Consider the following 25725-nt stretch of genomic DNA (forward strand, 5'->3'; position numbering starts at 1 on the left):
GTGGTTGGTGGTGGCTGTAAACGCAATAGAGCTCCATAGCTTCGAAGATACACAATGTGCATTAACCTTTGTTATCGCTCTCTCGAGTGTCAGGAACATGCATGGCGCGGCGAGACCGAAAATGAAGAAGGAAGGCACGGAATGCTGAAGGCAGATCCCAGGCCGGGATATCCAAGCAAGAAAAGGAGAAGCGAGGGGCCGCAGACGACACCGTCACAGCAGAGCGACAACTCATGAGACCAGCCAGACCGCCTACGCGGCGGCGGCAACCACCGCGTGACGCTTGAACACGCCGGCCTGTTCACCCTGAGCTTGCTCCCACCTCGCCAGCTTGCTGCGGTACGTCTGGATGAGGAACTTGAGCGCCGTGGGGCCGCCGATGACCGCCTCGAGTTTGTCACGACTGCGCAGATCCAGCAGCGTGAGCTCGGGCAGCCCCTCCGAGATGAAGAAGACCGAGTCCGACGTGAGCTTGGTGCAGCCCCAGAGACGCAGCTCCTTGAGGCGGCTCATGGACGCCGCCACCTGCATAATAGCGGCGTCAGTGAGTCTCGAACACTGCGACAGGTTCAGCGAGCGCAGCCCCGGCAGCTTCTCGCACAGCGTCTGCACGCCCTTGTCCGAGACCTTGTAGCAGTAGCGCAGGTTGAGGTCCTTGAGCTGCGGCAGGTGCGTGGCCACCGCCGCCACCACCTTGTCGTCCACCTTGTGCGCGTAGCGAAGATTCAGCCGCTCGAGCTGCGCGCAGTGCTGCACCACGTGCACAATAGCGGCATTGTCCACATTGTGGCAGCCCCAGAGACTCAAGTCCCGCAGCTGCGTGCACTGGGCGATAGCGCGAACGTCCTCGCCCTTGACCGTGTGGCAGCCCAGCAAGTCCACGACGCGCAGCGAGTCCTTGTTCCTGCTCAGCAGCTTCTTGAGCGCCGCGCGGTCCACCGCCATGTCCCTGAAGCGAAGCTCTCTCAAGCCCATACAGCAGTCCGCAACGATGTCCAGCGCCTCCGCGTCCATGGTCGAGCACCTGTTGAGCTCCAGCACCTTGAGCGGCGCCAGCGCCGCCCTGGCGCCCGCGCTCTTGAGCACCGAGAGGTCGAACCCGTCGCAGCTGGCGAGGCGCAGCTCCGTGAGCCCCGTGGGCGTCGAGTGCCGCAGCACCGCCGACCAGAAGGCCGCCGACTCGTGCCGGAACTTGGCGGCGCACAGATGCTCCGTCTTGTCGCGACACGCCTCGCACGCGCCGCAGTACGACACGACGCTCGGCGCCAGCGGCTCGCGACTCAGCAGCGACTTAGAGCTGCTCAGCAGCGCGAACTGCTCGCGGATGCTCAGGCAGTCGAGCACCTGGCGCAGACTCTCGCTGGCCAGCGCCTCGAAGCCCATGCCGGCCCCTATGGACGTTAAAGTTAAAGGGTGGAGGTCAATGGAAAGGGGGGCGCGGGGCTTAGAGCGATTGCCAAAAGGCCGTGCGGGTTTCGTGCGAGCGCTGGTTGATCCACTGGTGCTGCGGGCAGTCCTTCAGCATCCCCTTGAGCTGCTGAACGGACCGACGGGGGGCGAGAGGAGGAAGACGAAGGAGGACTCCTCTCTCTTTCTCTGTGTAGGCGGACGGGATACGCTGGCGGAGCGGCGTGTCACGGACTGAAGGGGAGGCTGGAGGGGGGGGGGAGGACGAGAGGGAGACGAGGGGAAGAGCAGCACCGGCTGGTGGCTTTGGGAGTCTCTCTCCTGGGCGGCGAATTGCAGAATGAGAGCTGTTCAAAGCGTCATGTGGATTTTCTATTTCGACGGCCGTCCTTGAAGATTCCCGAAGCAGTTTTCTCATACTTTTTGGCCCAGTCCTGCGTTGCTTCAGATTGGGGGGGGGCTGAGTTGTGAGAGGTTGGATAGGAGAGGAAAATCTACTGATGGTGCTGTATCAAATGCTGCGTCGGGGTGGCAAGATGGCACGTGGCAGGCATGGTTCAGTTCCATTCAATACATGCGCCAGCGATGACGGCGCTGCACGTGGCGCCCGCTCATGATCGCGTTGAGCACGCGTAATGGAACGCCAGTGCATTCGAGAACGTGTTAAACGAAGCTAAGAGTTGAGATGCAACCACCGCCAATCGATGATGGTCTCAAACGGTGCAGACGTCGCTCTGCATAGTGTGGAATGGTCAGTAAATATTGGACGCTCGAACAGTGTCGGTTGTCGATTCATATGTAGCAAGAATTTATCCTGCGATCGTACTTAATCGAAGTGGTGTGCGACTTTTGACTAGCCAACTACATCTTGTCGTCAAGCCCGAACTCGACGCACCGAGAAGCTCATAAACCCTTTCACTTTCGCGCTAACCCTTTTAAAGGTGCGGAACCGTGGCGTCTGCTATCGCTCGAGTGGCGACTCGGGGATCCACCCAGCCAGAGTCGTTCATCCACCGTGGGTGAACCAGAGCTAGCAGCAGCACCGACCTGTAGGTGAGTGCTGGCGTCACAAGTTTACCACCACCTAACACACGCACTTTACTTGCATGTAATACAACGTATGCGGTATTGCGCCTTCGTTGGGATCTAACCTCCACCGTCCCTTCGTCTCGACTTGGGAGCTTCGCACTCGACACCGATGTGTCCACGCTGGTTGCAGTAAGGGCAGTCCGCGAGCGAGCGTCGGTAATTGCTTCTGCTGCAGCGCAACAAGTGGCAACGTCCACACACGGTCCTCCCATCCTGCGTGTACATGTCCGACGGCAGCGCTTCTTCGCGTCTCTCTTCTTGCCATCCTCCTTGGTCGCTAATAAGGGTGCTCTAGCTCGATACGCAGGGTGTCGGCACGCGGTAATGATTTCAGCAAGCTCTGCACCGAGTTTCTCAATCGCCGCAACTTCGGGGTTAAGCTTCATCGCCTTGAACAGCTTGTCAGGGTCTTTGTTGTAGCGCGTGAACTTGTCCATGAGCGAGTGTTGAAGGGCCTCCAAGTCTGCATTCTTGTCCTGTGCGAGTTGCTTGATCGATTTGGATCTCGTCATCATCTTGGTCACCTTCGGTGCAACAATGCTTGCGTTAAGCACGACCCCACGTAATCAGCCGTTGATTGATTCAAGCAAAAGACGATTTCCGAGCTCACAACCACAAGTTTTTGTTTGTCTCCACTACCATCGCTTGCTATAATTTTTTAACGTTAGTTTACCTTATTACTTCCATATTACTTTGTGCCTCGGCCATTGTTGAACAGTTTTGCGTTAGTGAGGTAGGTTTGAATGGAGTCATGCACCACGGAGTGGATGTCTGCACGTCCTATTGTAGCTACACTAGGTAGTACACGTACTCCTCCACGTGCGTACATGTATCAATTCCTATTCATCTCATCTTTTAATAAGGAACGTCGACCAGAATTTCTTATGTTATTCTACCAAAACGTCAAATCTAGGGATGAGACGATTAGAACCCGCTGCGTCTTGTAAACGCAGTTTGCAGCTCCATTCCGCATTTTCCTGCCCCAAGAAGTCAGCAAAAACTTCGAAAACGCGGAGCTCACCAGTAAGGATTCCCCGGGTACCGTGTCCCCAGCCAATATCCCCTCCTCGGCCGACGAAGGAAGTAGGGAACCTGGTTTCTTGGACTGGATCAACAGCAAAAAGAACCACTCTGCGGCTTCACGCCGAAATCGCGATGCCGATAGAGGACATCTTCGACTTGTACAAACAAATGGAGCCTAGCGATGAGGGTACCATGGACGAATCCCCGGAACAGAAGCAATCCCCAAGACAAGACGCCCTGTTTGACGACGGCCCTCCTGGACCGTCCAAGACGACAGCTCTGCTGGATCGGGAAGCGAGGACCTGCTCGACAAACTATTTGGCTCCGGACCGGAAGACTCACGAAGTAGTCATTCGAGCTTCTCAGAGATCTTGCTGGAAAGAGATTGAAAAATGGCTCGATTCAGGAAGCGTTGCTCCTTACCCCAAGTGCTGGTACTCCGCTCCACCGTTTGGCCAAGAACTCCTCATTCCTCAATTTGGTTCGTAACTCACAAGCGCATGTCATTAAGCCTCCAAGTGGTCTGCATGTATTGTGTCTGTAGTCCATTGCCACGTTCGCATCGCAGTCCTAGTTTACCTTACCACGGCAGCTCTGGGTTGGGGTACATGGGGTCCGCGTTCAGGAACTTGCCCGTGTCCTTGATCGTCACCTTGTTGACGACGGTGGCGATGGATGCAGCAACGCCTGTAGGCTTGAGCGTTCCAAGGTTCCCCGTGAGCTCCGTGTCGACGTATCCGGAGATTTTTAAACAGGTCTTATGCAGGTCTGGTCTTTTTTGGTCCGTAGGATCAAAACAGGACCGAAATAAAATTAGCCTCCAAATGGGACCTAAAAAAGATCCTAACAAAACAGGGTTTATAAAAAACTCTATAATTGTATACGTAAACGGAAATTAGATGTATTATGTATTGGAGGGGAAATTGCATAAAAAGCAAACCGTGTCAGGGCCTTCAACCTGCTGTCAACCGTTAATTGTCAGTCATGCTGCGAGTAACCCGGCTTGTACGTCGCTCGACTCTAGCTGCCCGGGCCGTCCGACTTGGTCTATCCACTTGGGCTTCCTGGGAACGCATCGATGCTAGACCTCCATGATCACCCCTGCCACCGCGAGTTGAAGTTGCCCTGCCACCACGAGTTGAAGCTGCCCTGCCATCACGAGTTGAAGTTGCCCTGCCACCTCGAGTTGAAGCAGCACGACCAGCGCGACCAGCGCGACTGGTTCGTGAGTTCGACGACCTACTGGCTTCACGACGCGCAGCGTTAACACGCGATGTCAAGCCGACCGCAACTGGCAACTCGATCTCCCCGTGAGCTGGGGCAACAGCTCTGCGATTAGAGATATCGCCAAGCAGTTGCACGTACCGCCGCGATAATGTGTCGATTGTCGATACGAAAGCGGGGATGCTTGGGTGTGCCGCAGCGATGGCTGCGTTGAGTTCCCGGTTGAACCGCTCCAGGGGGTTATTGGTTCGGCTTACCACTCCCAAATCCATGCCATAAACATTCCACACATCGACTGGAAAAATGTTGATCCATGTGCGACGAAAGTACTTCCAGAAACGATCCCACCCAACCGCCGAGTACTCAATCTCTTCGGTACGGCAGCGAGACATAATCAACTCGGAGACATAGTTGATTCCGTGGGGATCGGCATGAGCAGGTACGATCACGGTTAGCATGTCCAACACGCCGACTTCCATCGCAATCGAGATCTCCTGGGGTCGGATACGCAACTTCATCATGCGTCGTCGGGTCGCTTGCTTGAAGTGAAACAAGCATCCGATAACCCTGGCGTGCGGAAACTGGTCGGTCACTGAATCGATCAGCGCTGCCTCGAAGTCGCAGACGACACTCCCAGGTTGAAGGCGACTACCCGTGCAGTCATTCATGAACCGCATCAACTTTAGGTATAGTTGATGGGTTTTGCCAGTTGTAAGAGCGTAAACGCAATGCACGAACACGCCACTTGCTGCGTCGCTCACCATCAACACGACACACTGGTAGAACGACCTCGGGACGCACCGGAAAGTTCCGTCGACGAGCATCTGCGAGCCCGGATACCGAAGTAACTCCAGCAGTCGAGGGTCCGCCCAACCCAGCACACGCTGTAGCCGCTCGCCCTCCATAAAGACGTGGTGGAACTGGAAAAAATTCAATGTAGTCCCTTGAACCAGGCTCTGCGGTGCAACCTCGACCATTCCATGCACGTTTCCACCGAAATGAACACGTCTCGTGCGGTACACACGTTGCCGGACTTGATGCCGTGTCAGTCCTTGAACAACCGCGCTGTCGTCTCTGACGAAAACCTGCTCGCGGACCGCCAACCAAATCTGTTACGCCGTGTGTGAAAGGTGCAGAATCGACAATCCATCAACCTCGGCCTTCATTTCCTCGGTGACGTCAACGTATTGGCTTGGAGCTTGGCCCGTCCCTTCACAAGTGTGTGGCGTAAAATTGTAGAACACATCTCGCGCAAAACTGTAGTCGACTTTCCCTTTGCACCCCGGAGTACGTCGGTAAAAGCTGCACCGGAAGGAAATCTTGCGCGAGGACTCTCAGGCTTTCGTGTACTGATGGCCGTTGAGTTGGATGACAGTGCGATGCGCTGTCGCGACGAGGTCGATTCCCGCATGCCCTTGACGCCCTGACGCAGAAGGTTGAACTGCGAGCTCGTCGCCTTCGTCCTCACTGCTAACAGTCTCCATTTCAGGGTCGTATGCGTCAGAGTCGTCCAAACTGCTGCTGGCTTCGCTGTCGTCCATGTCATAGCGGGAAGAACCGAGAACATGTCCGCCGGGCAGCCTGGTCACATCCCCTTGAGTGGACACGCTTGAGCCACCGCTGGAGACCGAGTCATCGTCAACTTCAATATCTCGCGGGGGAGTCCCAGTCGGCGAGTCTTCATCATCGCTGTCGTCATCACTGCTGAAACAGGGTTTTTGATCCCCATAAACAGGAGAGAGATAGCCAGCATCGCTGTCAGCATCACTGTCGCTCGCCGACGCTCCTCCACGATCCGAATTGAAGCCAAATTCCCACTGCTGGTCGAATTCACCGTCGCTGCAGTGGCTTGAAGAGGTCGGAGTTGATGCGGTGGTGGTTGGCATCTCGACTTGTCGCAGAGCAGGGGTTGCAGGGTGGAGGCGGCGAAGGCGAAGAGCTGGTGGGTTGTCAGAAAAAATCCGAATGAACACAAATTCACACCGTTAGAGCAAAGCCCAACAGCAGCAAAAGTTTTTGTTACCAGTCTAAACCTACGTAACTACTGGTATGTTTGGAAACCCCCGTTCAATCGCATAATGTTACTAATAGATCGAATTGGTTCAGCCAATAAGAGTCCGTCAGTATTCGAACTTTGGTATTCTTAGCAGCACAATCCCACGTAACGGAATTTGGAGCTCCCTGTTCAATCGCATAGTGCTTGAGAATGTTCAGAAATCCAGTCTATAGGAAGCCTTCACTATAGAAAGTTTTCCGTTTTTGTCTTTTCAGTATCGATATACAACTTCCCAACCCTGGACAATCTCATGATGTTGGGAATAAATAGTCTAAAGATTTGAAATAGACAATAAGGCCGAGTTTTGATGGAATAGTTCCACCATGCAATAATATTAAAAATCTTGGGATGTTCTAAGGGTAGCACCCTGTTACATAGACCACCTCTGTAAGATTAAACTTGGAATGGCCCAAACTACGATTTAGATCGAGATGTTGAGATCCAGTCTTCAGTCCGGTACACTTAGTACTCTCAGCAAACTAACGGTTATTTGAATATAACAAACATTGGATGAAGGGGCCAGCTCTGATCAAATGGCGACTACCGCTTTACCGGGCGCAGCTAAAGGGGTGGCTAGCCCCTCCATTTGTCGTCGTTGCCTTTACATAACCTTTTTCAACCGCCTATTCAAACGATAGTAATAGCTTCGTAAACTTAAAGGTCCTCGATACTAAACGTACGAGGAAGATAAATTGATCTAGAAATTATCCTATATTGACCAATTCTACCTTTAGTACACCGTTTCCATTGTTGTTATGCAATATTCGTCTACCACACGGACATGTACCGAATTTCAGACATGTTGTGAACCAAATTATAATCCCCAGCAGTACTCTAAGTCAACTAGCCCCAAAATACTAAGCTATATCATCTACTACTACTACTACTAAATATCACGATATTTTATATCAAAGTGAAGAGGGTCTAAAATTAGCGTGTTTCGTAGTGATACCATTTGGGTCTCGGCATCCAAACGAGACCACCGGGAAAATCATACTTATTTCCCGTTCGGTCTCGTTTAGATGTCGTAGGACCAAAACAGGACCAGGCCTGCATAAGACCTGTTTAAAACCTTTCCCGGGGTGAACCACCACGACGGCCACCTTGCTGTCGCACAGGTCCCTCGCCAACGAGCGGCTTATCATGTTGAGCGCCGCCTTGGACGAGCTGTACGTGTACTGGCCGTTGAAGGTGCTGGCGTGCTCGTCCGCGTGATCAGGGGTGGGAAATATTCGAATTAATTATGCATGTTTGTCTCAGGAACAGAAAAATAAAATCATTCGAATTATTCACATTTACACCAAGAATTAATCTACGGTACTGCAAGTAGCAGGGTGACGTGCACAAATACTCTGCACTGTGTATGCATTCCACAGCGCGTCGTTGTACTTGAGCATCATGACGTCCTCGAGCGTTTCGTAGTCCATCTTCTTCCTCAAGTCCGAGTACACGAGTTTTGCAGAGGAGAAAAACCGCTCGCAAACGTTTGACGTTGGCGGTATGTACGAGACGTCGACGTACGAAGCATTCTTCTTCGTAGTCTTGCGCCTCTTGTACGCAGCGCTAACAAACCACTGCTTCTCCTTCTCCTCCTCCGCCACCACGCTTGCTCTCTTGAAAGGAGCACACGCAGCCCGTTCCCGCGCATCTAGCCCTTCTCCCCGCTGCAACTTGACAAGCCCTGTTTCCAGTTGCGGGGTGACAACATGAGACGACGTCGTGGACAGATCCTTCTTCATGCACGGGTAGCGCTTGATAGCGAGATCGAAGAGATCTCGCGCGGCTGCGAGTGTCAACTCCTCCTTCTGCAGCTCTCGGGTGGCCTCCTCCAAGTTGGCAAGCTGGGCTAGCAGCTCTTCAGCCTGCGCGAACTCGTGCGGGATGAAGAGCAGGTCCACGATCCGAATCTTCTCCAGGTCCTTGAACTCCAGCATCTTCACGTGGGGGTGCAGCGCTACAAAGCGCTCCAGCATCTCATACGTGCTCGACCAGCGCGTAACGTTATTGAGCTTGGGGTGCAACTTGCTAATCTTCTTCAGAACCGCCCTGCCCTTCACGGTTGCCAGCTTCTTCATGAACTTGTGCACCTTCTCGACCATCGTCTCGTGCGCCTCCAAGAAGGCCCTCACCGCTAAATTAAATCTATGACTTGCACAGCCGATTAACGGGAGGGCCCCTTCTTTCCGGCCGATACATTGATTCGTTGAGCAATTATCACCCACCAGGAATGACACTCGAGACCACGGACATTCATAAACGGAAAGAGGGTCCGCAATGAAGTCATAGTGGGCCTGTGAACCCATGTCAGACTCGTCGTCGAGTGGACAAAAGGCATGCAGGATGTAGCGACGACTTTTGCAGCGACGCTCGTCTGCATCAGCCCCACAGGTCGAATCCCAGTACACCGCAAACAGAGCAACGTAATGGCGGCACGAAGCTGTCCACCCGTCCATAACGAGCCCGAACATCTTGGGAAGAAGCGACTGTATCTTGATGCGAATGCTGTTTGCTACGAGATGGATGTAGAGCTTGAGCGTCTTGGCGGAGATAGAAGAAAGTGTAGTGTTCTGCCGAGTCAGTTTTTTCTCGCAGAAAGAAAGCGGCAAGTTCTCCGCCGCGATCCAGCGCAACCAGTCGTGAAGGTCATGCTACCGAGGACTCACAGGCTTGAGGATGAACGCTGTACCGCTGCGAACAGCAGCAAGCGTTATGTCGATGTAGTCTCTGCTGTGCTTGACTTTGACGTGCGATGTCAGGTTTGTGTAGCCTGAGCCAGACTTCTTGATGATCTCGGGGCAGTGTTGGCACTGGTGACGCGTGTCGCCTTGACGGGGGTCGCCCAAGGGCTTAAAGAATGCTGAGGCGATCCCCTTGTTTGTGATCGACATGGTAGATTGAGCAATGAGACTGGGTAAGTGGCGCTGGCTATTGCAGCACCAACCAGCCACTTCTCCCCAATTCGATTTTGAATTGTGGATCAAAAAATAAATAAATTAAATTACAAAATCCACATCTATCTACATCTTTATTTCAAACTTCCCATCCCTGCTGCTGATGCTGCCCAGAAGTGACGAGATCTGCGCGACGGAGGCCAGCTGCAGGTTGGGCTGCAGCGCTCGCGTGACGAGGAACGGACCCACAACGTTGACCTCGTACACACTCAGAAACATGGCCTTGGTGGGCTCGACGATCTCCGTGAGCCAGCCAGTGCCCGCGTTGTTGATGAGCAGGTCGATGGCCACGCCCTCCAGCTGACGAGCCACATCGGCCACGGACTCTTCGTTAGTCGTGTCGATCGTGACGATCTTGAAGGGCGAGAGTGCGGCGAGCTAGAGGAATGTACATTGCAGTTAGCGTTAGCAATGGGCAGAATAAAGAGTGTGCTTTCGGTGCGCGCACCTTGTCGGTGTTGCTGTTGGCACGGGCCGTGCCAACGACGTTCCAGCCAGCCTTGGTGTAGTAAGTCGCCAGGGCGAGGCGGATGCCGCGCGTGCTTCCCGTGATGAAGACGGTCTTCTTGGTGGTGCTCATGGTTAGATCGAGGTGATTGCTTCAGTTGATCGCAAGTTTCAAAGTGAGGACGCTGCTTGGACTGCAGAGAAACTTATGGTGGAACTTACATGCTAATAGGGCAAAGCCGCTTAACTCCTCGATCACATAATGTAGGACGAAATGATAATCTAGGCACCGTAAGGCCCACATCTTTGAATTTGTATGAAAACGCAATCAGTCGGATCACTTCATGGTTTGCCAGGTGCAAGATGTCTCAGGCTAAGTCTTTTAATGTAAGTCCTCGTGACTGAACTGCTTCGTAGCGGCAGCCTTGTTACTCCTTCCTATAATACATTGACACGGCTCGTGACTCCAACATGAGGGAGGATATATGCCCCCATCGCTTTCATCTCCAGACAGCTATCCGATATGTGGTTTGGTGCTATCCTGGCTATTGCTGGTACTGTTTTGCCACCCTGCAAATATTTAGCGTGTGCAATAGATTACATTCATATACGGCACGAGAGTCCTCCCCCGGAACGCGTGGCCAGCATGATGCTGGTCTCGGGCTTCCGGCAGGTGCTCTCGGGCATCTGCAAGTCCTTTGCGGGTCTTAGCCTCCGCTCACCAGCAGTCCCCGCTGTCAAACCCCCTCCTCCATCTCGTCCTAACCAGACTAACCGCCTCCGTGTAGGCACGTTTAATGTCCAGTCGTTCAACTCGCACCGCAGGCAATATGACACACTACTACGAGATCTCCAGCGCTACAAAGTCGACGTCCTTGGCCTCCAAGAGACCAAGATACCCACACTCGGTCGGAAGCTCATCGGTGACTACACTCTACTAACTCTACCCGCTACACAGGAAAACCACGGCGTCGGCTTTGCCGTCTCAGCACGCCTGCGACCATACCTGTGGCGCTACAGGGCTCACTGTGACCGCATCGGCGTCCTCCAACTGATACTGCCCCATACAGGCCGCGCAACATCGTCTCTACATATGCGCCCCACAGCGGTCGGCCCCTCCAGGATGTCGATCGTTTCTACATGGACCTACATGACTCTCTAACGTCCATGCCAAGCCGCGATATCACGATCCTTACTGGAGACTTCAACACCAAACTAGGCCGGAGACAAAGCGGCGAATCATTCCTGGGGCCACACGCACGAGGAGTGCGCAACCGCAACGGCCATGCTCTAGCTAACTTTTGTGACTCGTTTCGACTCTTTGCCACTAACACACTATTCCAAAAACGCGCGAAGCACAAGACCACTTGGAGCCAACGCAGGACCGATGTCTGCATCTACAATCAGATCGATTATATCCTCTGTCCACAGAACAGCAGGCGCTTTTGCATGGACGCTTAATCCTGGGGTGGAACCAACACACCGTCCGACCAGAAACTCGTTACGGCGGACTTCGTGCTTCAACACTCTCAGAGACTACGATTCAAGCTCCATCAGCGCACCGAACGCCCCCTCCGACTCGCACGTGACCAGCTCATCCACGACGAAGAGACCCGAGCCAAGTACAGCACTGCGCTGCAGCACGCCCTTGCCAACAACAAGGACGCCGACACACTCTCCATCCCCATGCAGTGGAAAACGACCCTCGACCTAGTCAAGCAGACAACCGAAACGACAGTCGACTTCAGCTCCCCGCGCCAACGACACCACAGATACGACGATGCCGTTCTCCGAGAGCTCTCGGCCCGCCAACGAGCTCTCCAGCTACGCATCTACAATGATCGCAGCACAACACAAGCGCTCTCCGCCGAGAACGTAACGCAATCTTACATCAGATCAAGTATCGGTGTCGTGACCTCGCTAACCAGGAACTCGACGAAAAAATCTGCCAGATCGAAAGCCTCAGCGACACAGCTGAGTTTTACGAAGCTGTGCGCGCAATCAAACCGAGACAAGCCGATCCGCTAATGCTGCGAGACTCTACAGGTAAGTATATACTTCGCCAGGCTACGACTAACACCCGTGTTCGCTCACACTTTCAGTCCCGGTTTGCATACCTACGCGATCACCCATCGCACCTGACCATGAAGCCCGCGCACTCGACTGCCCCATCACGGCCGACGAGGTCCGCCAAGCGCTACGTCAACTAAATAACCGCCGAGCGTCTGGCCCCGATGACATCCCAGCCGAGCTCCTCAAATATGGAGCTGATGAGCTGGCTCCGCGCCTTGCTACTCTGCTGAACAAAAGTTTTGAACGTGGAGAACCTCTCGACCTCGGGGCAGGCACGCTGCTGTGCCTCCCTAAGCCGAACAAACCGCGCGGGGCATGCTCAAGTCTCCGCCCAATCGTCCTCCTAAACAGCATCAGGAAAGCTGTCTCGCTAGTTGCACTCCGGCGGATCTCCCCAGCCGTAGACCGCTTTCTGTCGCCCAACCAGAGCGGCTTCAGAATAAACCGCAACACCGCTGACCCGGTATGGACACATCGATGGCTTTGTGCCCGGGCCCAACGCTACCAAGAAAATATTCACGTCCTCGGCATCGACCTCTCCAGGGCATTCGACACTATCGACCGGCAGCGGCTTCTCTCGGTTCTGGAGACCTTCCTGACCCGTGATGACGTCCGACTTATCCGGACGCTCCTGACTAACACCACGCTGGCACTTCGAGCAGGGTCCAAAACGCTCGCTCCATTCGAGAGTAATACGGGCACCCCTCAGGGCGACTCACTCTCGCCGATCTTATTTGTAGTTTACTTAGAGGCAGCTCTTAGAGATGTAGCTAGAGAACTAGATGTCTCATTCCAGCTCCTGGAGCAAATGGTGGTTTACGCAGACGACGCAGACTTCATCTGCCGCGACTCGGCAGTGTTCGACCTCATCCTCGAGCGCGCACCGGCGATCCTCGCGCGATGGTCGCTCCACATGAATGTTTCCAAGACCGAGCTTACAAGGATTCAACGGCACGTCCGGTCAGCAGGCGAAACCAGACACACCCGAGCCGCGGAGGAGACATGGCGATCAACTAAAAAGCTCGGATCACTACTCGACGATGCTGAAGATATCAACAGACGAAGACACTGGCAACAGCGGCCCTCAATCGGTTCTGGGCGGTGTGGCTGCGGCCGCACGTCACGACGGACAAGACCAGGATTCGCCTCTACAACTGCTACGTGTTGCCGGTTCTACTCTACAACAGCGGGACCTGGGCTCTGACGCAGTTAGAGCTCCACAGCCTGGAGAGCTTTCACCGCCGGCAGCTACGCAACGTACTCAATATCCGCCACCCTCGCCACGTCTCCAATCAAGGCCTCTACGAGATCTGCAACGAGCGGCCGCTCCAACACCGGATCACGGCGTTTAGGTGGGGCCTCTTTGGCCACATCCTGCGGCGCCCTGAGATCCCGGTGTACGTTCAAATGGCGGCCTACTTTGCTCCAAGCGATGCAGCTAAGTGGCGCGGCCGACCGCGCACAACGTTGCCGCTAGTACTGGACGCAGACCCCGTTTCAAGTGGCTCCGGATACCGACTGCGCTGCGCGCGCGATCTTGACGAACTTTGACAACTAGCACTGGACAAGACAAGATGGAAGGCACTCATGACATCAATCCTCGACTCGCTGTCTGCAGCGGGAGACCCGACATATGCGTACACCACTCTATGCCACCGACTAGCAAAATTGAGTCTAGCGCAGGTATAACTTCGGCTACGCGAAAATGTATCTCATTTCATTTCATACGGCACGAGACCATCAATTATCCATTAGTTACGGGAAGAGCGTCAGTGTTTTACGCAAGCCAAAGGTAGAGCACACCAGATTGTTTTCCAATCTTCCCGGATATTCGAGCAGTCTTCGCCCAAGCTATTAATACTAGTTATTCTGAGCATGCCTCTATGAATCATGGACGACTCCGTGGAGAGCTTACGTCGTGGCCACTAATGAAAACCAACGTCCGTATTTGATGACTTGCGAGCTTCTGCCCTATAACCCTTAGCCTATGCTACCATGCTACCTACTTCACAGAATGAAAATATTTTTTTTCGTTCAGTGATGCGAGGTATCCCCTCCGGACAAAACGTGAAACAGTCCACTATTCTGAAACACTTATTACTTGGGATTTGTATTAGCAAATCATATGGTGAAAACACAAGTTCCCACATAATGTCAATTCAGTGCGCGGTTTTATGCAGAATGAGCTAACCAGGTGTATTCTCCACATTCTAAGCTTTCGATTGCTACCTCTTGTTCAAAACGGAGCAGTTAATGTAAATTTGTACTTAGTCGAGACCATTGGCTCAACGTTGTATGGGACCTGCAACAGGGTGTGAGCAAGTGATGATTAAAGGTGCCAAGCGAACATTGCTACGGACTCAATCTACTCTAGATGGATGTTACGGTCCTAACAAAGGCTAGTATGATCGATAGAGAGAGTGCGAAGTCGTAGGGGGTAAGCAACGAGCCGGCAACGACCTCAGTTGGATGGGAGCTAACTCTACCATATTATACAGCTAAGTGACCCATATGCAAGTGGCCTCCAATGCTTTTATATACTTTGGTAGGCTGCTTCTAACTACTAGTACATCGTCTGATAGTCTATAGACGTCCGGTAAACCAAATATATCGTTTTTCCTTGTGTTTCACATAATGTCCTGATTGCCTTTTCTAACAGTATCATGATTACTATGGGTCTCCTGTCCGTAGCGTTAATGCATTCAATTTTTGGTATGGGGCCTCGCGGTTGCCACGGATAAAATCAACGCCATCTCCTCTAGCCCTGATGTGCCCTAGCGGCCGCGAAAACATTTTGACTTGGTTCCAAGGCCATTTTTGCAAGACCCCCCAGAAGTGTTTCATATTATGTCCGGAAGGGATATATAGCTATCTCTTCCCGTTGTTCGCGATCTCGGTGTTTGGTGTCATCACGTCCGTCGTATTCATCGGCGTCTTCTACAAGTTCTCTTTAGATCGCGCGTCCGTCCGCCGAGTGTACGCAGTCAGCGTACTCATCGTGGTGCTGGTGATCATTTACACCGTCGTCGCTTTGACAACGTCTGCCACGCACCAATCTCGTCACGGAGTCAACACGACTGTCGGGTGGATCTCGATCGTCACGTCCGTCGCAATGTTCGGATCACCACTGGCGACTATCGGGAAGGTCGTGCAAACCAAGTCCGCTGCGTCGTTGCCCTTCACATGTGTCTCGCCAACGCAGTCAACTGCCTGCTCTGGGTCGTGCTGTGCCTTCTCGCCCCGGACAAATTCGTGATGATCCTAAATGCCGCTGGTGCCGCGCTGGGGATTATGCAGATGATGTTGTGTTTCATCTATCACCCCAAGAAGTCTCGCGCGGAGCAAGCAGTTGGAGTCGAGGTTGAAGACTTGGAACTGCAGGTGTGTACTTCAAGCTCCGACGGCAGCCAACTGCTTAAACCATTCCAGGCTGCTTCGCCTCAGCAGCAGAGCCAGAACCATGACAAGCTTGGTCAAGACTTCGTGGCTCTCCATTCTCCGAAAATTCAGACTGCGACTACCGATAGCACGTAGCATCACATAACAGCTAACACGATGCCAGTGATCGCCCTTCACATCGTTCACGGTATTACCATGCCATACCTTACACCAGTGTTTCCAATAAGGGCGGCCGCAGTAGCTGCATCCACCGCTCTGTATTCTGGCACATCTCGTCCCAGTCGTCAGGACGTATCGTGAAGCCAGGATAATGCAGTCGTGTATGGACCCATCGTGTCAGAACCACCACAATTTCTTGCTCTCCCTTGGCCCCTGTCGGGTTTTGCCGAACGTAGGAGCTGATCTCCAGGACTGAGCTCAAGTCTCTCCGAACTCTTGCCTCCGAGTGGAAGGGGTACCGATCATCTTCATCCACAAAGTCGCAAACAACAATCCCGTATCCGCGCTGTTGGCCTATCTCGCTGCCTTCCCCCACGAGCTTGGAGAAGAAGACCGTATTCGACTCCATTTGGTGCCCACTCTGCGTGGTCGTTACTAGGCGGTTCTGCGCGACGTCCGCATTGAAGCTGTCGTTGTCCTCGCGGATGGTCACGCTGCCGAAATTCTCGGAGCGGCTGATCTCGAGGTTGCTGAAGTACGTGATGAGCGCAGCGAATGCTTGTTGCACGGTGTTGAACCGCTTGAAGGGCATGATGGCGAAAGATGACGCGTAGTAGTCACCGATCGACGCTTCGAACGCGTGGTCGTCGTGCATCGGTCGCCACGGTTGGTGGATTTGGGGTTTCCGGCGCTGTAGCAGGTGGAGCCCGCGAGCGATCACGCCGTCTTTTATCGCCCTGAGTGCAGTCCGCCGAGAACTCTCACCCTTGTCTAAGTGGATGAACCGATGCAGCGCGCTCCCCACCTCCGTGTCCTACCAATAGTACAAGTACAGTGCCTGTTAGTGCCACAACCGACGAGTCTTCCACGATCAAATCCTTACAGTGAGCGAGTATTCATTTGTGAGCGCGTGGACGGAGGTGAACTGGTCTTGCTGGTCCTGAACAGCTCGCCGTAATAAGCGGTTCTCCACCATTTTGTCCTTGCATCGCCGGTCCCTCTCCTCCTCTCCATCAGGGCTTCCAAAGGTTTTGGTCTTGAGGTCCTCGAGACGTGCAGTCAACGTGTCGATCTCCAGCAGCAGAGCCTCCTTCTCCTCCTGCCACGTGGTACATGCAGCGGTGAGACGAAGGGGCTCGAAGTAAACACGGTCACCCCCTGCTTACCTTGAGAATGGCGTGAGTGGACTTGCGGTATTTCCGCTTCCGCTTCTTTTGAGGCGCTGAGTCCACCATAACTTCACTTGTTGGTGAAAAAATGTTCTTTTACTCGAGGGCCAATGAGAGTACAGGAACCTGTCCTATAATAACCTATTACATGTTGGTCCTTAGTTTTCTTTTTTTTAAACAATTAGGATTTTTTAAAAATCCTAATTTTATAAACAAATGCTCGTCCTACAGACCCTGAGATGTGGACCAGAACTCATACGGTAAGTGAACGACTCTGGCAAGTAATACGACAAGGCAGTAGGATTCACATTACCAAGCTAAAAACAACCGACAGTCACTGCCCCCGACCAACCAGTCCTGCTTTGTCGTCGCTCGATTCGCTCGAAGTGTCCGACTTCTCAGGCTTCTCCATCTTCAGTTCCGGCGCGCCCTGATAGTCGACGTGTCTGCGTTCGCGGGCTTCGGCGCCCAGCCACAGCATATCGGGGCGACTGTAGTGTCCGCAGCTGTCCACCAGCGTGCGCGCAGCGATGAGCAGCTTCTTGTCGAGATCAGCAAACACCAAGCCTTCTTCCGTCTCCGAGAGCCACTTAGTCAGCCGACGACCGTCAGGCCCGTAAATGGCCGAGCACCCTCCTCCCGGAGTGCCGTAGTTGGGATCGCCCTGGGTCTTCATGATGTCAATGCCGCGTTGCGAGGTGACAGCGGTCGTGTGTATGACAAAGCACCCACCTTCCACCGCGTACTGCTGTCCAGCGCAGTGACTTCCCTCGCGGCTCATACCCCAGTGACCAGCGTCTCCATCCACGAACGGGTCCAGAGCTGACCACGAGCTCACGTGGATCTCTTCGCGCTGCAGGAACGTGTGGTACTTGAGCAGTGGCTGGATGTGCTCCCAGCAGTTGAGAGCGCCGACCTTGCCGATCGGAAGATCCACGACGTTCATCAACGAGGACCCCGACGCTTCTCCGAAGACCGTGCGCTCGACGTGCGTAGGCTTGAACTTGCGGCGCTTCATGAGGATCTCGCCGGTGGCTCCGGAGATCGTGGCTTGCGCCATGTACAACGAGTTGTGGTCGTTCTCGGAGAACCCTAGCACGACGTTGATGTTGTGCTTGGCCGCAGCCGCGCAGATCGTCTGCATCTCCGGGGAGTCGACCTTGAGCGAGTTCTCGATGTACTTGACGGTGAGCTCCGGGTCCACTGGCCGAGTCCAGATCCACGCGGGGTAGCCCGGGATGAAGCATTCCGAGAAGGACACGAGCTGAGCGCCGGCTTCTGCGGCTTTAGCGATCAAGGAACACGTCTTCTTGACACCGGCTTGCAGGTCGAGCCATTCGGGTTCAGCTTGGACGGCAGCGACGCGAACGATCGATTCTGAAAGAACCATGGTGCGTTCGGTAGTGGACTACGTTGGGCGATGGATTTTGAAGAGTGATCTAGCTACCGGAGCTGGTACTAGGCGGCGTGGTAAGGTATTCGCCGTGCCTGTGGGCACAGGTGTGTCTGTGCACTTGTGTGATAGAGGAAGTTCCGACTCCGATGGCAACACTAGTATCGTTCAACTTCAGGTTGCACCTCGATGGAGATGGCCAGCATGGCAGCATGCTGCCTCTGTGCCGACAGACACCATCGACGCGCGGCGCCGCAATCTTTGCGGGTTGATGTGAGGGCGCGCAAACACTCCAAATCCGTTGAAGTGCCGCGCAAACAACGCAATCGCCGTGATGACGATTCATGTATTGTGTCTTTCACGTATTTTGGCGGGTGAGCTGTTAATTCAGGCGGAATTAGAGTCATAAAAGGACTATCAACGCTTATTTAGTGCTAATTCTGCCTAAGATTGTGAGCGCTTCCCCTAACATCCGCGATCAGCATTTGAGAGCCAATCGACGGAGATACGAGCAGAATGGCATGGATTGGCGGGTAGGAAACCGCCAATCGCTCTGTTTCCGCCTAACGCAGGCTGGATTAGCTTATTTCGCCTTAACTCGGCCTCACCATCGCCGCTCCTAATTCGGCCACGAATGGGCGACCCGGAATTAACATGGGAATTAGCTAACTCGGGGCATAATTAAGGCCGATAAGGGATTAGAGTTATGCCAGAATTATCACGGCAGAATAAGTGAAAGGCACAATAATACCAGGGACTAATGCTAACTTGGTATCAGTGATATTTTTCGAATATAATGTTGATAATACTCGGTATTAATATTATACTAGTAATGGAGCATCTCAGTCGCGTTGCTCCGTTGAGTTGCTTAGGGGGTCGACACCCTGCAGTGGAGTCTCCACTTCAGGCCGACGTCCCCACCCTCTAATTGATCTTATCAATCACCATTAGCAAGCAGTGAAGCAAACTTAGGGCTAAGGGCGTGTTCGCGACCGTTGCAATTTAGAGTCTCAGTTTTACCCGTGCAGGTCATCTGTAACGGGGTTACATGGAATAGTGACCCTGTCACTATGCCGGAATGGCTACATCGGTCACTCCCCTGGATAGTGATCCAAGTGGCCTCAGAGCCAACAGATACATTTTGTATGACACAAACTATAGAGAACTTAGGATCTGTATGCAGGCCAAATCTGTACCAACCTATAAATACATTCAGTCTTAGATCTACCGCTTTTCAAGTCAAGTCGTCCCCTTCAGACCAGGGACACGTGAACGGCTGTTCAGTTGGAGTTTGTATACTCCTGCTTCCTCTGTTAAGAAGTGCTGTGTGCCCCGTCACACTTGGTAGCACTTGTAGTCAATCCTACGCCTACGCGGGTAGATTGGACTACCTGAATCCTCTGTGGTCTCATCGAGTGAGCCAAGATGGATCGTACGGAGTTTCCCCATCTGAACGACTCGCAGTACGAGTCCGTTCGTAAGATGGCAGGCATCTTTGGGACAGATGCCCTGCGTAGCTTAGCGGCGGCGACGCCGGCTGAGCAGGTTGAGCGTATCAACGCGTTCGACAACTACGAGCGAGGGCTCATCGCCCACGTTCAAGGGCTGCAGGCCACGGCAGCCGCGCCGAAGCCGGTGCAACCGAAGCCCCTGCGGCTGAAGGCTCACCCCTTCGAAGGGAAGGAAGGAGAAAACCTTCACTTCTGGGTTCGAGGGGTTGAGCTCGCGATGGACGCGGCTCTCATCTCGGACGAGCGACTCCGTGTCGCCTTTGCGCTCTCCAACCTTAGTGGTCGCGCTAAGAGTTGGGCGTATACGCGCGAAGCGACGACGCCTGGATGCTTCGCATCATGGTCCCAGCTGTGCGAGCAGCTGCGGGCCGAGTTTCTTCCGGCGAACTACGAGTACCGCCAGCGTTCGCGCTTCCTCGCCTGCTAACAAGGAAGGCGCGAGCTGCATGAGTACATCCAGGAGATGCGAGTGCTCACTGCCTCTTTGGTGGGGAACCCCCTGCCTGAACACATCAAGGTGACCGTGTTCATGGACGGTCTGCGTGTCGGTCCTGCCCGCACGCAACTGTTCCGTGTGCAAGCAAACACTATGGAGGAGGCGATTCAGATCGCCCTCCAGGAGGAGTACAGCCACAAGCAGGCTCGTACCCCCGCCATGGAATGGCAGAGCAACCCTGCCTCTGGCGGTGCGCCTAATGGTAACTCCGGCAATGGAGCGATCAACGGGCCGGTTCCCATGGATCTGGGCATGACCGAGCAGAGCGACATTCGCTGCTACGGCTGTGGCAAGCTTGGGCACATGAAACGTGCTTGTCCCGCGGGAGGACTGAAGAAGAAGTTCTCTTCGAAGCCCTTTGGCTCTAGGGGTCGCTGGCAGAAGCCGCGCCCCAGGAACCAGGGGAACGCCGGACACCGGTAGGGGCGGGGCGCCCTACTGGGGAAACACTAAGTCTTCATGAGGGGCGTGCGGGTGGCGCACGCCATGGGGACTTAGCCCCTGAGAGTCTCTGTACTCTCGAAGCGGAGAAGGGCAGCGGTGGGCTGCTTGTGGTGCACGCGAGTGTACCGGGATACGATCATCCCTTGAGGATCTTGATCGACTCTGGGGCGTCCAAGAACTTTGCGCGCCGCCAGACTGTCGCACGCAATCGCGACAAGTACGCCGATGCGCTACGAGGCAGCAAAGGCAACGGGCTGGTCTCGGTAAGGCTGGCCGACGGTACGGTGGTAGAAATACCTCGGGTCCACATGGACCTCACTGTCAAGTTCGAGGACTTCGACAGCACGGAGCCTTTCTTGGTCCTAGACATGGACAAGTACGACTTGATCCTTGGCATGCCGTGGTTGGAGAAAGACGAGCCTAGGATCGACTGGCGCGGCAAGGCCATCGGGGCCAGCCGTCCCCCACGCTCTGACAGAGCTTTGGTGAGTCATGTTCCCACCTCTGGCAGCAGCTGGGACGCCCGCGAGGATCGCCAGGGCGCAGCAGCGTCTAATGAGTTCTTGGGGCCCGTCGAGACTGACGACGACTCCGACCGGGCCGGACAAGGCCTGAGAGTGGAGGTGCCGGACAGCGCCTACCAGGTGGGTAACGTAGGTCCACACGCGGGTAACGAAGTACCACAGGCAGCAAGGGCTGCTGGAGAAGGCGCCGCTGGCGTTGGCGTGGGTAACCAAGTTCCACGCGAGGTCACTCAGACCGTAACTGATGAGGAAGGCACTGCAGGCGCTTCCGATGTGGGTAACATAGTTCCACAGGAGGTCACTCAGACCATAACTGATGCGGGAGTCGCTGGAAGCGCTCCTGGTGTGGGTAACCAAGTTCCACACGGCGAGGTGGGTAACATAGTTCCACCCAGCATGGCGGGTAACCAAGTTCCGCTCAAGAACAAGGCGGGTAACGTAGTTCCGCACGAGATCGAGAAGATCGGTGGTGCCGTCAAGGCGGCGCCACGAGACGAAGACACCCGAGGGTCACGTCGTAAGCCGGGCCTAGTCGTGTGGCCGACGACGCCAGTCGCCAGCGACTCCGAGCCTCCAGCCAAGGCTCCAGCCGCCGAAGAGTGTTATCACATCTTCGACGGCGTGACCGGTCGTCGGGTCAAGACAGGAGCTGTCGAGCTTACAGCTCTGCCCGAGGTTTCAGAGTTGCTGAACCTTGAGGAGCTCGCCATGGAGGACTTCTTGGCCGAGCTAAAGGCCGGGGAGATCGCAGAGTTTGTTCTCCTCCGACCGGAGTCCACGTCGGCCGAGTTGAACTCGTCCTCGGTCATGGACCAGGCAGTCCTGGAGGAGTTCCAGAGACAGCGCGCGTCGCGCATGGGCTCTGAGATTCTTAAGAACCCCCGGGACCCGGTGTACCCCTTGGTGAGGGAGTTTGAGGACGTGCCTGGTGGACGGATACTACCAGATCCTGATGCGCGAGAGCGACATCCCACTCACGGCTGTGAGCACGCCGAGCGGTATGCTCTGGGAGTGGCTGGTCATGCCTCAGGGGCTTTCTAACGCCCCGGCAACGTTCAATCGCTTGGTCACACAACTGTTCCGACCTTTGCGTGCGTTCACACAGACGTACTTTGACGACATCTTCGTCCACAGCCGTGCCGAGGCAGGCCAGACGGCCATGGAGGTGCATCTCCAGCACCTTCGACGTGTGTTCGAAGTCATGCGGGCGAACAAGCTGTACGCCAACATCGACAAGTGTGTGTTCGCAGCTGAGGAGATCAAGGTCCTGGGCTGCTTCGTCAGCAGCGCCGGGGTCCGGGCGGACCCGGAGAAGGTGAAAACCATCGCGGCTTGGCCGCCACCTCGGTCGCAGAAGGACCTACGACAGTGGTTGCGCCTCGCCAACTACCTGCACAAGTATAGTGCAGGCTACGCCGAGCTGGCACGGCCCTTGTCGGATCTCCTGAAGAAGGATGTCGACTGGCGCTGGGAGCGTCGCCATCAAGATGCTTTTAACGACATCAAAGCGAGCTTACAGCGCGCGCCAGTCCTGGCATTGCCGGACGAGACGAAGCCTTTCAGCGTAGTCTGTGATGCGTCTGACTACGCAATTGGCTGTGCGCTATTGCAGGCCGACGATGAAGGCCGCGAACGGGTCATCTCGTTCCAGTCCAGGCAGCTCAAGGCAGCCGAACGGAACTATCCAGTCCACGACAAGGAGCTACTTGCCATGAAGTACGCTCTTGTCAAGTTCCAAGTGCACCTCCTGGGCTCGACGCCCTTTGTCGTTTATACAGACCACGCGTCCTTGCGGACTGCCGTCAACACGCCGCATCTCTCACAGCGGATGGCGCGTTGGCTGTCATTCTTCGCGGAATACAACTTCCGTGTCGAGTACAAGCCAGACAAGTTGAACGTGCTTGCCGACGCGCTGTCGCGCCAACCCGACTACGAGCTTGCTCATATTAGTCGGGTCACGACGGATCTGTATGATCACATCAGGCTGGGGTACCGAGACGATGCCAGTCTCGGACCTCTTGTGCGGTTCTTGGCCGCTGGCTCGGAAGCTGGCTCACGCCCCGACAACGTGCCAGGCTGCACCGCTATGAGTGGGCTGACGGTTTGCTCCACTATAGGGCCGAGCCCGAGGATCCTCCCCGTATTGTCGTGCCCAACGACGAGGATCTCAAGTACGACATCCTGATGGAGGCGCACGACGCTCCTTCCTGTGGCCATCTCGGCCGTGAGAAGACGTACGCGTCTGTCTCGCAGATGTTTTGGTGGCGTCACATGTACAAGTGGGTCGCCACCTACGTCCGTACGTGCGAGACGTGCCAGCGCGTGAAGCCTGCCGGTCACGCCTCGGCACCATTGCAGAGCCTGCCGGTCCCAGCGGACTGCTGGAAGTCGATGAGTCTCGACTTTGTCTTCGGACTTCCGGCCGATGACCGTGGCAACACTGGTGTTGTTGCCTTCGTGTGCCGTCTGAGCAAGATGGTCCACTTTCCTCCAGTTCGTGACACCGTCACTGGCGACGAGGTCGCTCGCCTGTTCATGGACTGTGTCTTGCGACACCACGGTCTGCCCGAGACCATTGTCTCTGATCGAGACCCGCGGTTCACCGCTACGTTCTGGCAGACGCTGTTTCGCATTCTCGGCACACGACTGTCGATGTCGACGGCGGACCACCCGCAGACGGATGGCCAGACGGAGCGCGTCAATCGCGTGCTCGAAGACACGCTCCACAGTATCTGCGCGGAGATGCCCCGCTCTTGGGCTGATCGCTTGCCCATGGTTGAGTTCGCACTCAACAATGCGGTACATGCATCGACGGGCTTACGCCCTTTTACCTGAACGGGTTGCACCACCCTCAGGTGCCGCTCACATTACGAGGCAGTACCGGGGCTTCGGTCCTAAGTGGGGGAGAGGCTCGGAAAACCTTTTCCTCCCAAGTCTCGGACGTGAGTCCAGCCACCTTGCGGAAGCAACTGTCCTCGTTTGCCGAAGACAGGCTGAACATAATCAGCAGGGTGCGAGACACCATGGCGCAAGCCCAAGATAAACAGAAGGAGTATTCTGACCGAAATGGAAGAGGAAACATGAACGTGTATAAGGTTGGGGATTTAGTTCTCCTAGATACTAGAAACCTACCACTAAACACTGTTAGCTCGGTTGAGAGCAACAAGCTGAAGCACCGCTTCATTGGACCCTTCACGGTCCTCAGCCGGCATGGCGCGGCGTACACCATAGACTTGCCCAAGTCGATGACGACTCACCCGACGTTTTACGTGGGTCGTCTTAAGAGGTACCATGACCCTCTGGCTCTGGCTACCCCACAGGAAGCGGTGGGTGGCCCGGTGGAGAAGAGCGCAGCTCCTCGAAGCGCGGCGTCGAGTCGCGGTAAGGCGCCTGATACGCGCGCTGGTCGTAAGACGGCGCGGCGTACATCGGAGCAGCATACGCAGGGGCCCCGAACGAGCCCTGGCCAAACTGGGCCTGATACGAGTGGGGCTGCTGCTGCTCCGGATACGGCGCGTGGCCATGAAGCTCGGCCCGAAGGCCAGCGAGCTGGTTTCGCAGCGAGTCGTAAGACGACAGGTCGGCTCGACGATCCACTCGGCCATGGAGACTGCGAGTTTCTTGATAGAGCGAGGCAACATCCTCACGGAGCCGCTCCACGGCACCAGGCTGACCAGCACGAGCGGCAGCCTCGCCACCAAGGCCGACGCCAAGCGCGATCTCGAGGACGTACACACGGTCCCGGAGAAGACGAATCTCCTCTTGCTGCAGGGCCACCACCTGACTCGGGGCCCCAGCATACGGCTGCGTCGCCTCAGGCTCGTAGCCATGGCCGTGCGAGGCCACCGCCGGCCCTCCTTGATCGTAATGGGCAGATCCACTACCACGTGGAACGAGTCGTCCGGGAGCGGCGGCTCCATGGCAAGCGACAGCTGCTCGTGAAGTGGAGGGGTTACCCTGAGTCGGATAACGCGCAGGAGCCCGTTGAGCAGCTCCAGGCAGACTGCCCGAAGGCTGTTGCGATATGGGATGAGAAGCAGCGGCAGCTTCGTAAGTAGTCCTTGGCTTCTTGGCCGGTACCCGGGGCACGGTAGCAGACGTAGTCGCACCACGCCCACGCTCTTCACGAGCTTTGGCTCTCGCCTCTTGCTTCAGCTCGTCCATTTTCGAGTGGAGCTTGCGCTTGCTCACGAGTTGAGCGAACTCGATGCGGAGCTCGCGCACGTCCAGGATTGCGGACAGAGTGCGATCCTCACGGAGTTCTTTGAACTCTTGGTCGGAATACCTTTTGCGCTGGACGTAGCGCCAGAAGAGGTCTTCCACCTCGCTCCAGGTCATGTTGTCATTCGGCTTGACCCGG

The 25725-nt window shown here is 55.1% G+C and overlaps 7 protein-coding genes across 7 annotated transcripts; 1 reads left to right on the top strand and 6 right to left on the bottom strand.

Annotated features, from left to right (window-relative positions):
• Nucleotides 1–37: 37 nt before the first annotated feature.
• PHYSODRAFT_538595 (hypothetical protein) lies at nucleotides 38–1389 on the bottom strand. Its single transcript, XM_009519662.1, has one exon. It carries the CDS (start codon nucleotides 1381–1383, stop codon nucleotides 253–255), a length of 1131 nt encoding a protein of 376 aa, XP_009517957.1. The 5' UTR covers nucleotides 1384–1389; the 3' UTR covers nucleotides 38–252.
• Nucleotides 1390–4796: 3407 nt separating this feature from the next.
• PHYSODRAFT_426840 (hypothetical protein) lies at nucleotides 4797–5264 on the bottom strand (the record flags this gene model as incomplete). Its single annotated transcript, XM_009519663.1, has 1 exon — nucleotides 4797–5264. A coding segment is annotated over one exon (468 nt), but the record flags the coding sequence as incomplete, so codon positions are not given.
• Nucleotides 5265–8106: 2842 nt separating this feature from the next.
• PHYSODRAFT_475146 (hypothetical protein) lies at nucleotides 8107–9252 on the bottom strand (the record flags this gene model as incomplete). The annotated part of the gene is made up of 2 exons (XM_009519664.1): nucleotides 8107–8331; nucleotides 8476–9252. The coding sequence occupies 2 exons, from the start codon at nucleotides 9250–9252 to the stop codon at nucleotides 8107–8109; spliced, it is 1002 nt and encodes a 333-aa protein (XP_009517959.1).
• Nucleotides 9253–9816: 564 nt separating this feature from the next.
• On the bottom strand, nucleotides 9817–10330 carry PHYSODRAFT_476354 (hypothetical protein; the record flags this gene model as incomplete). The annotated part of the gene is made up of 2 exons (XM_009519665.1): nucleotides 9817–10104; nucleotides 10199–10330. 2 exons carry the CDS (start codon nucleotides 10328–10330, stop codon nucleotides 9817–9819), a joined length of 420 nt encoding a protein of 139 aa, XP_009517960.1.
• A 5123-nt stretch (nucleotides 10331–15453) lies between these two features.
• PHYSODRAFT_257898 (hypothetical protein) lies at nucleotides 15454–15804 on the top strand (the record flags this gene model as incomplete). The annotated part of the gene is made up of 2 exons (XM_009519666.1): nucleotides 15454–15651; nucleotides 15700–15804. The coding sequence occupies 2 exons, from the start codon at nucleotides 15454–15456 to the stop codon at nucleotides 15802–15804; spliced, it is 303 nt and encodes a 100-aa protein (XP_009517961.1).
• A 70-nt stretch (nucleotides 15805–15874) lies between these two features.
• On the bottom strand, nucleotides 15875–17063 carry PHYSODRAFT_310488 (hypothetical protein; the record flags this gene model as incomplete). Its single annotated transcript, XM_009519667.1, has 4 exons — nucleotides 15875–16295; nucleotides 16368–16642; nucleotides 16712–16927; nucleotides 16995–17063. The coding sequence occupies 4 exons, from the start codon at nucleotides 17061–17063 to the stop codon at nucleotides 15875–15877; spliced, it is 981 nt and encodes a 326-aa protein (XP_009517962.1).
• A 268-nt stretch (nucleotides 17064–17331) lies between these two features.
• On the bottom strand, nucleotides 17332–18387 carry PHYSODRAFT_472776 (hypothetical protein; the record flags this gene model as incomplete). Its single annotated transcript, XM_009519668.1, has 1 exon — nucleotides 17332–18387. The coding sequence occupies one exon, from the start codon at nucleotides 18385–18387 to the stop codon at nucleotides 17332–17334; it is 1056 nt and encodes a 351-aa protein (XP_009517963.1).
• Between the last annotated feature and the right edge of the window lie 7338 nt (nucleotides 18388–25725).

This window comes from Phytophthora sojae, assembly GCF_000149755.1.
Source record: "Phytophthora sojae unplaced genomic scaffold PHYSOscaffold_1, whole genome shotgun sequence".
In the NCBI taxonomy this organism is placed as follows: Eukaryota; Oomycota; class Peronosporomycetes; order Peronosporales; family Peronosporaceae; genus Phytophthora; species Phytophthora sojae.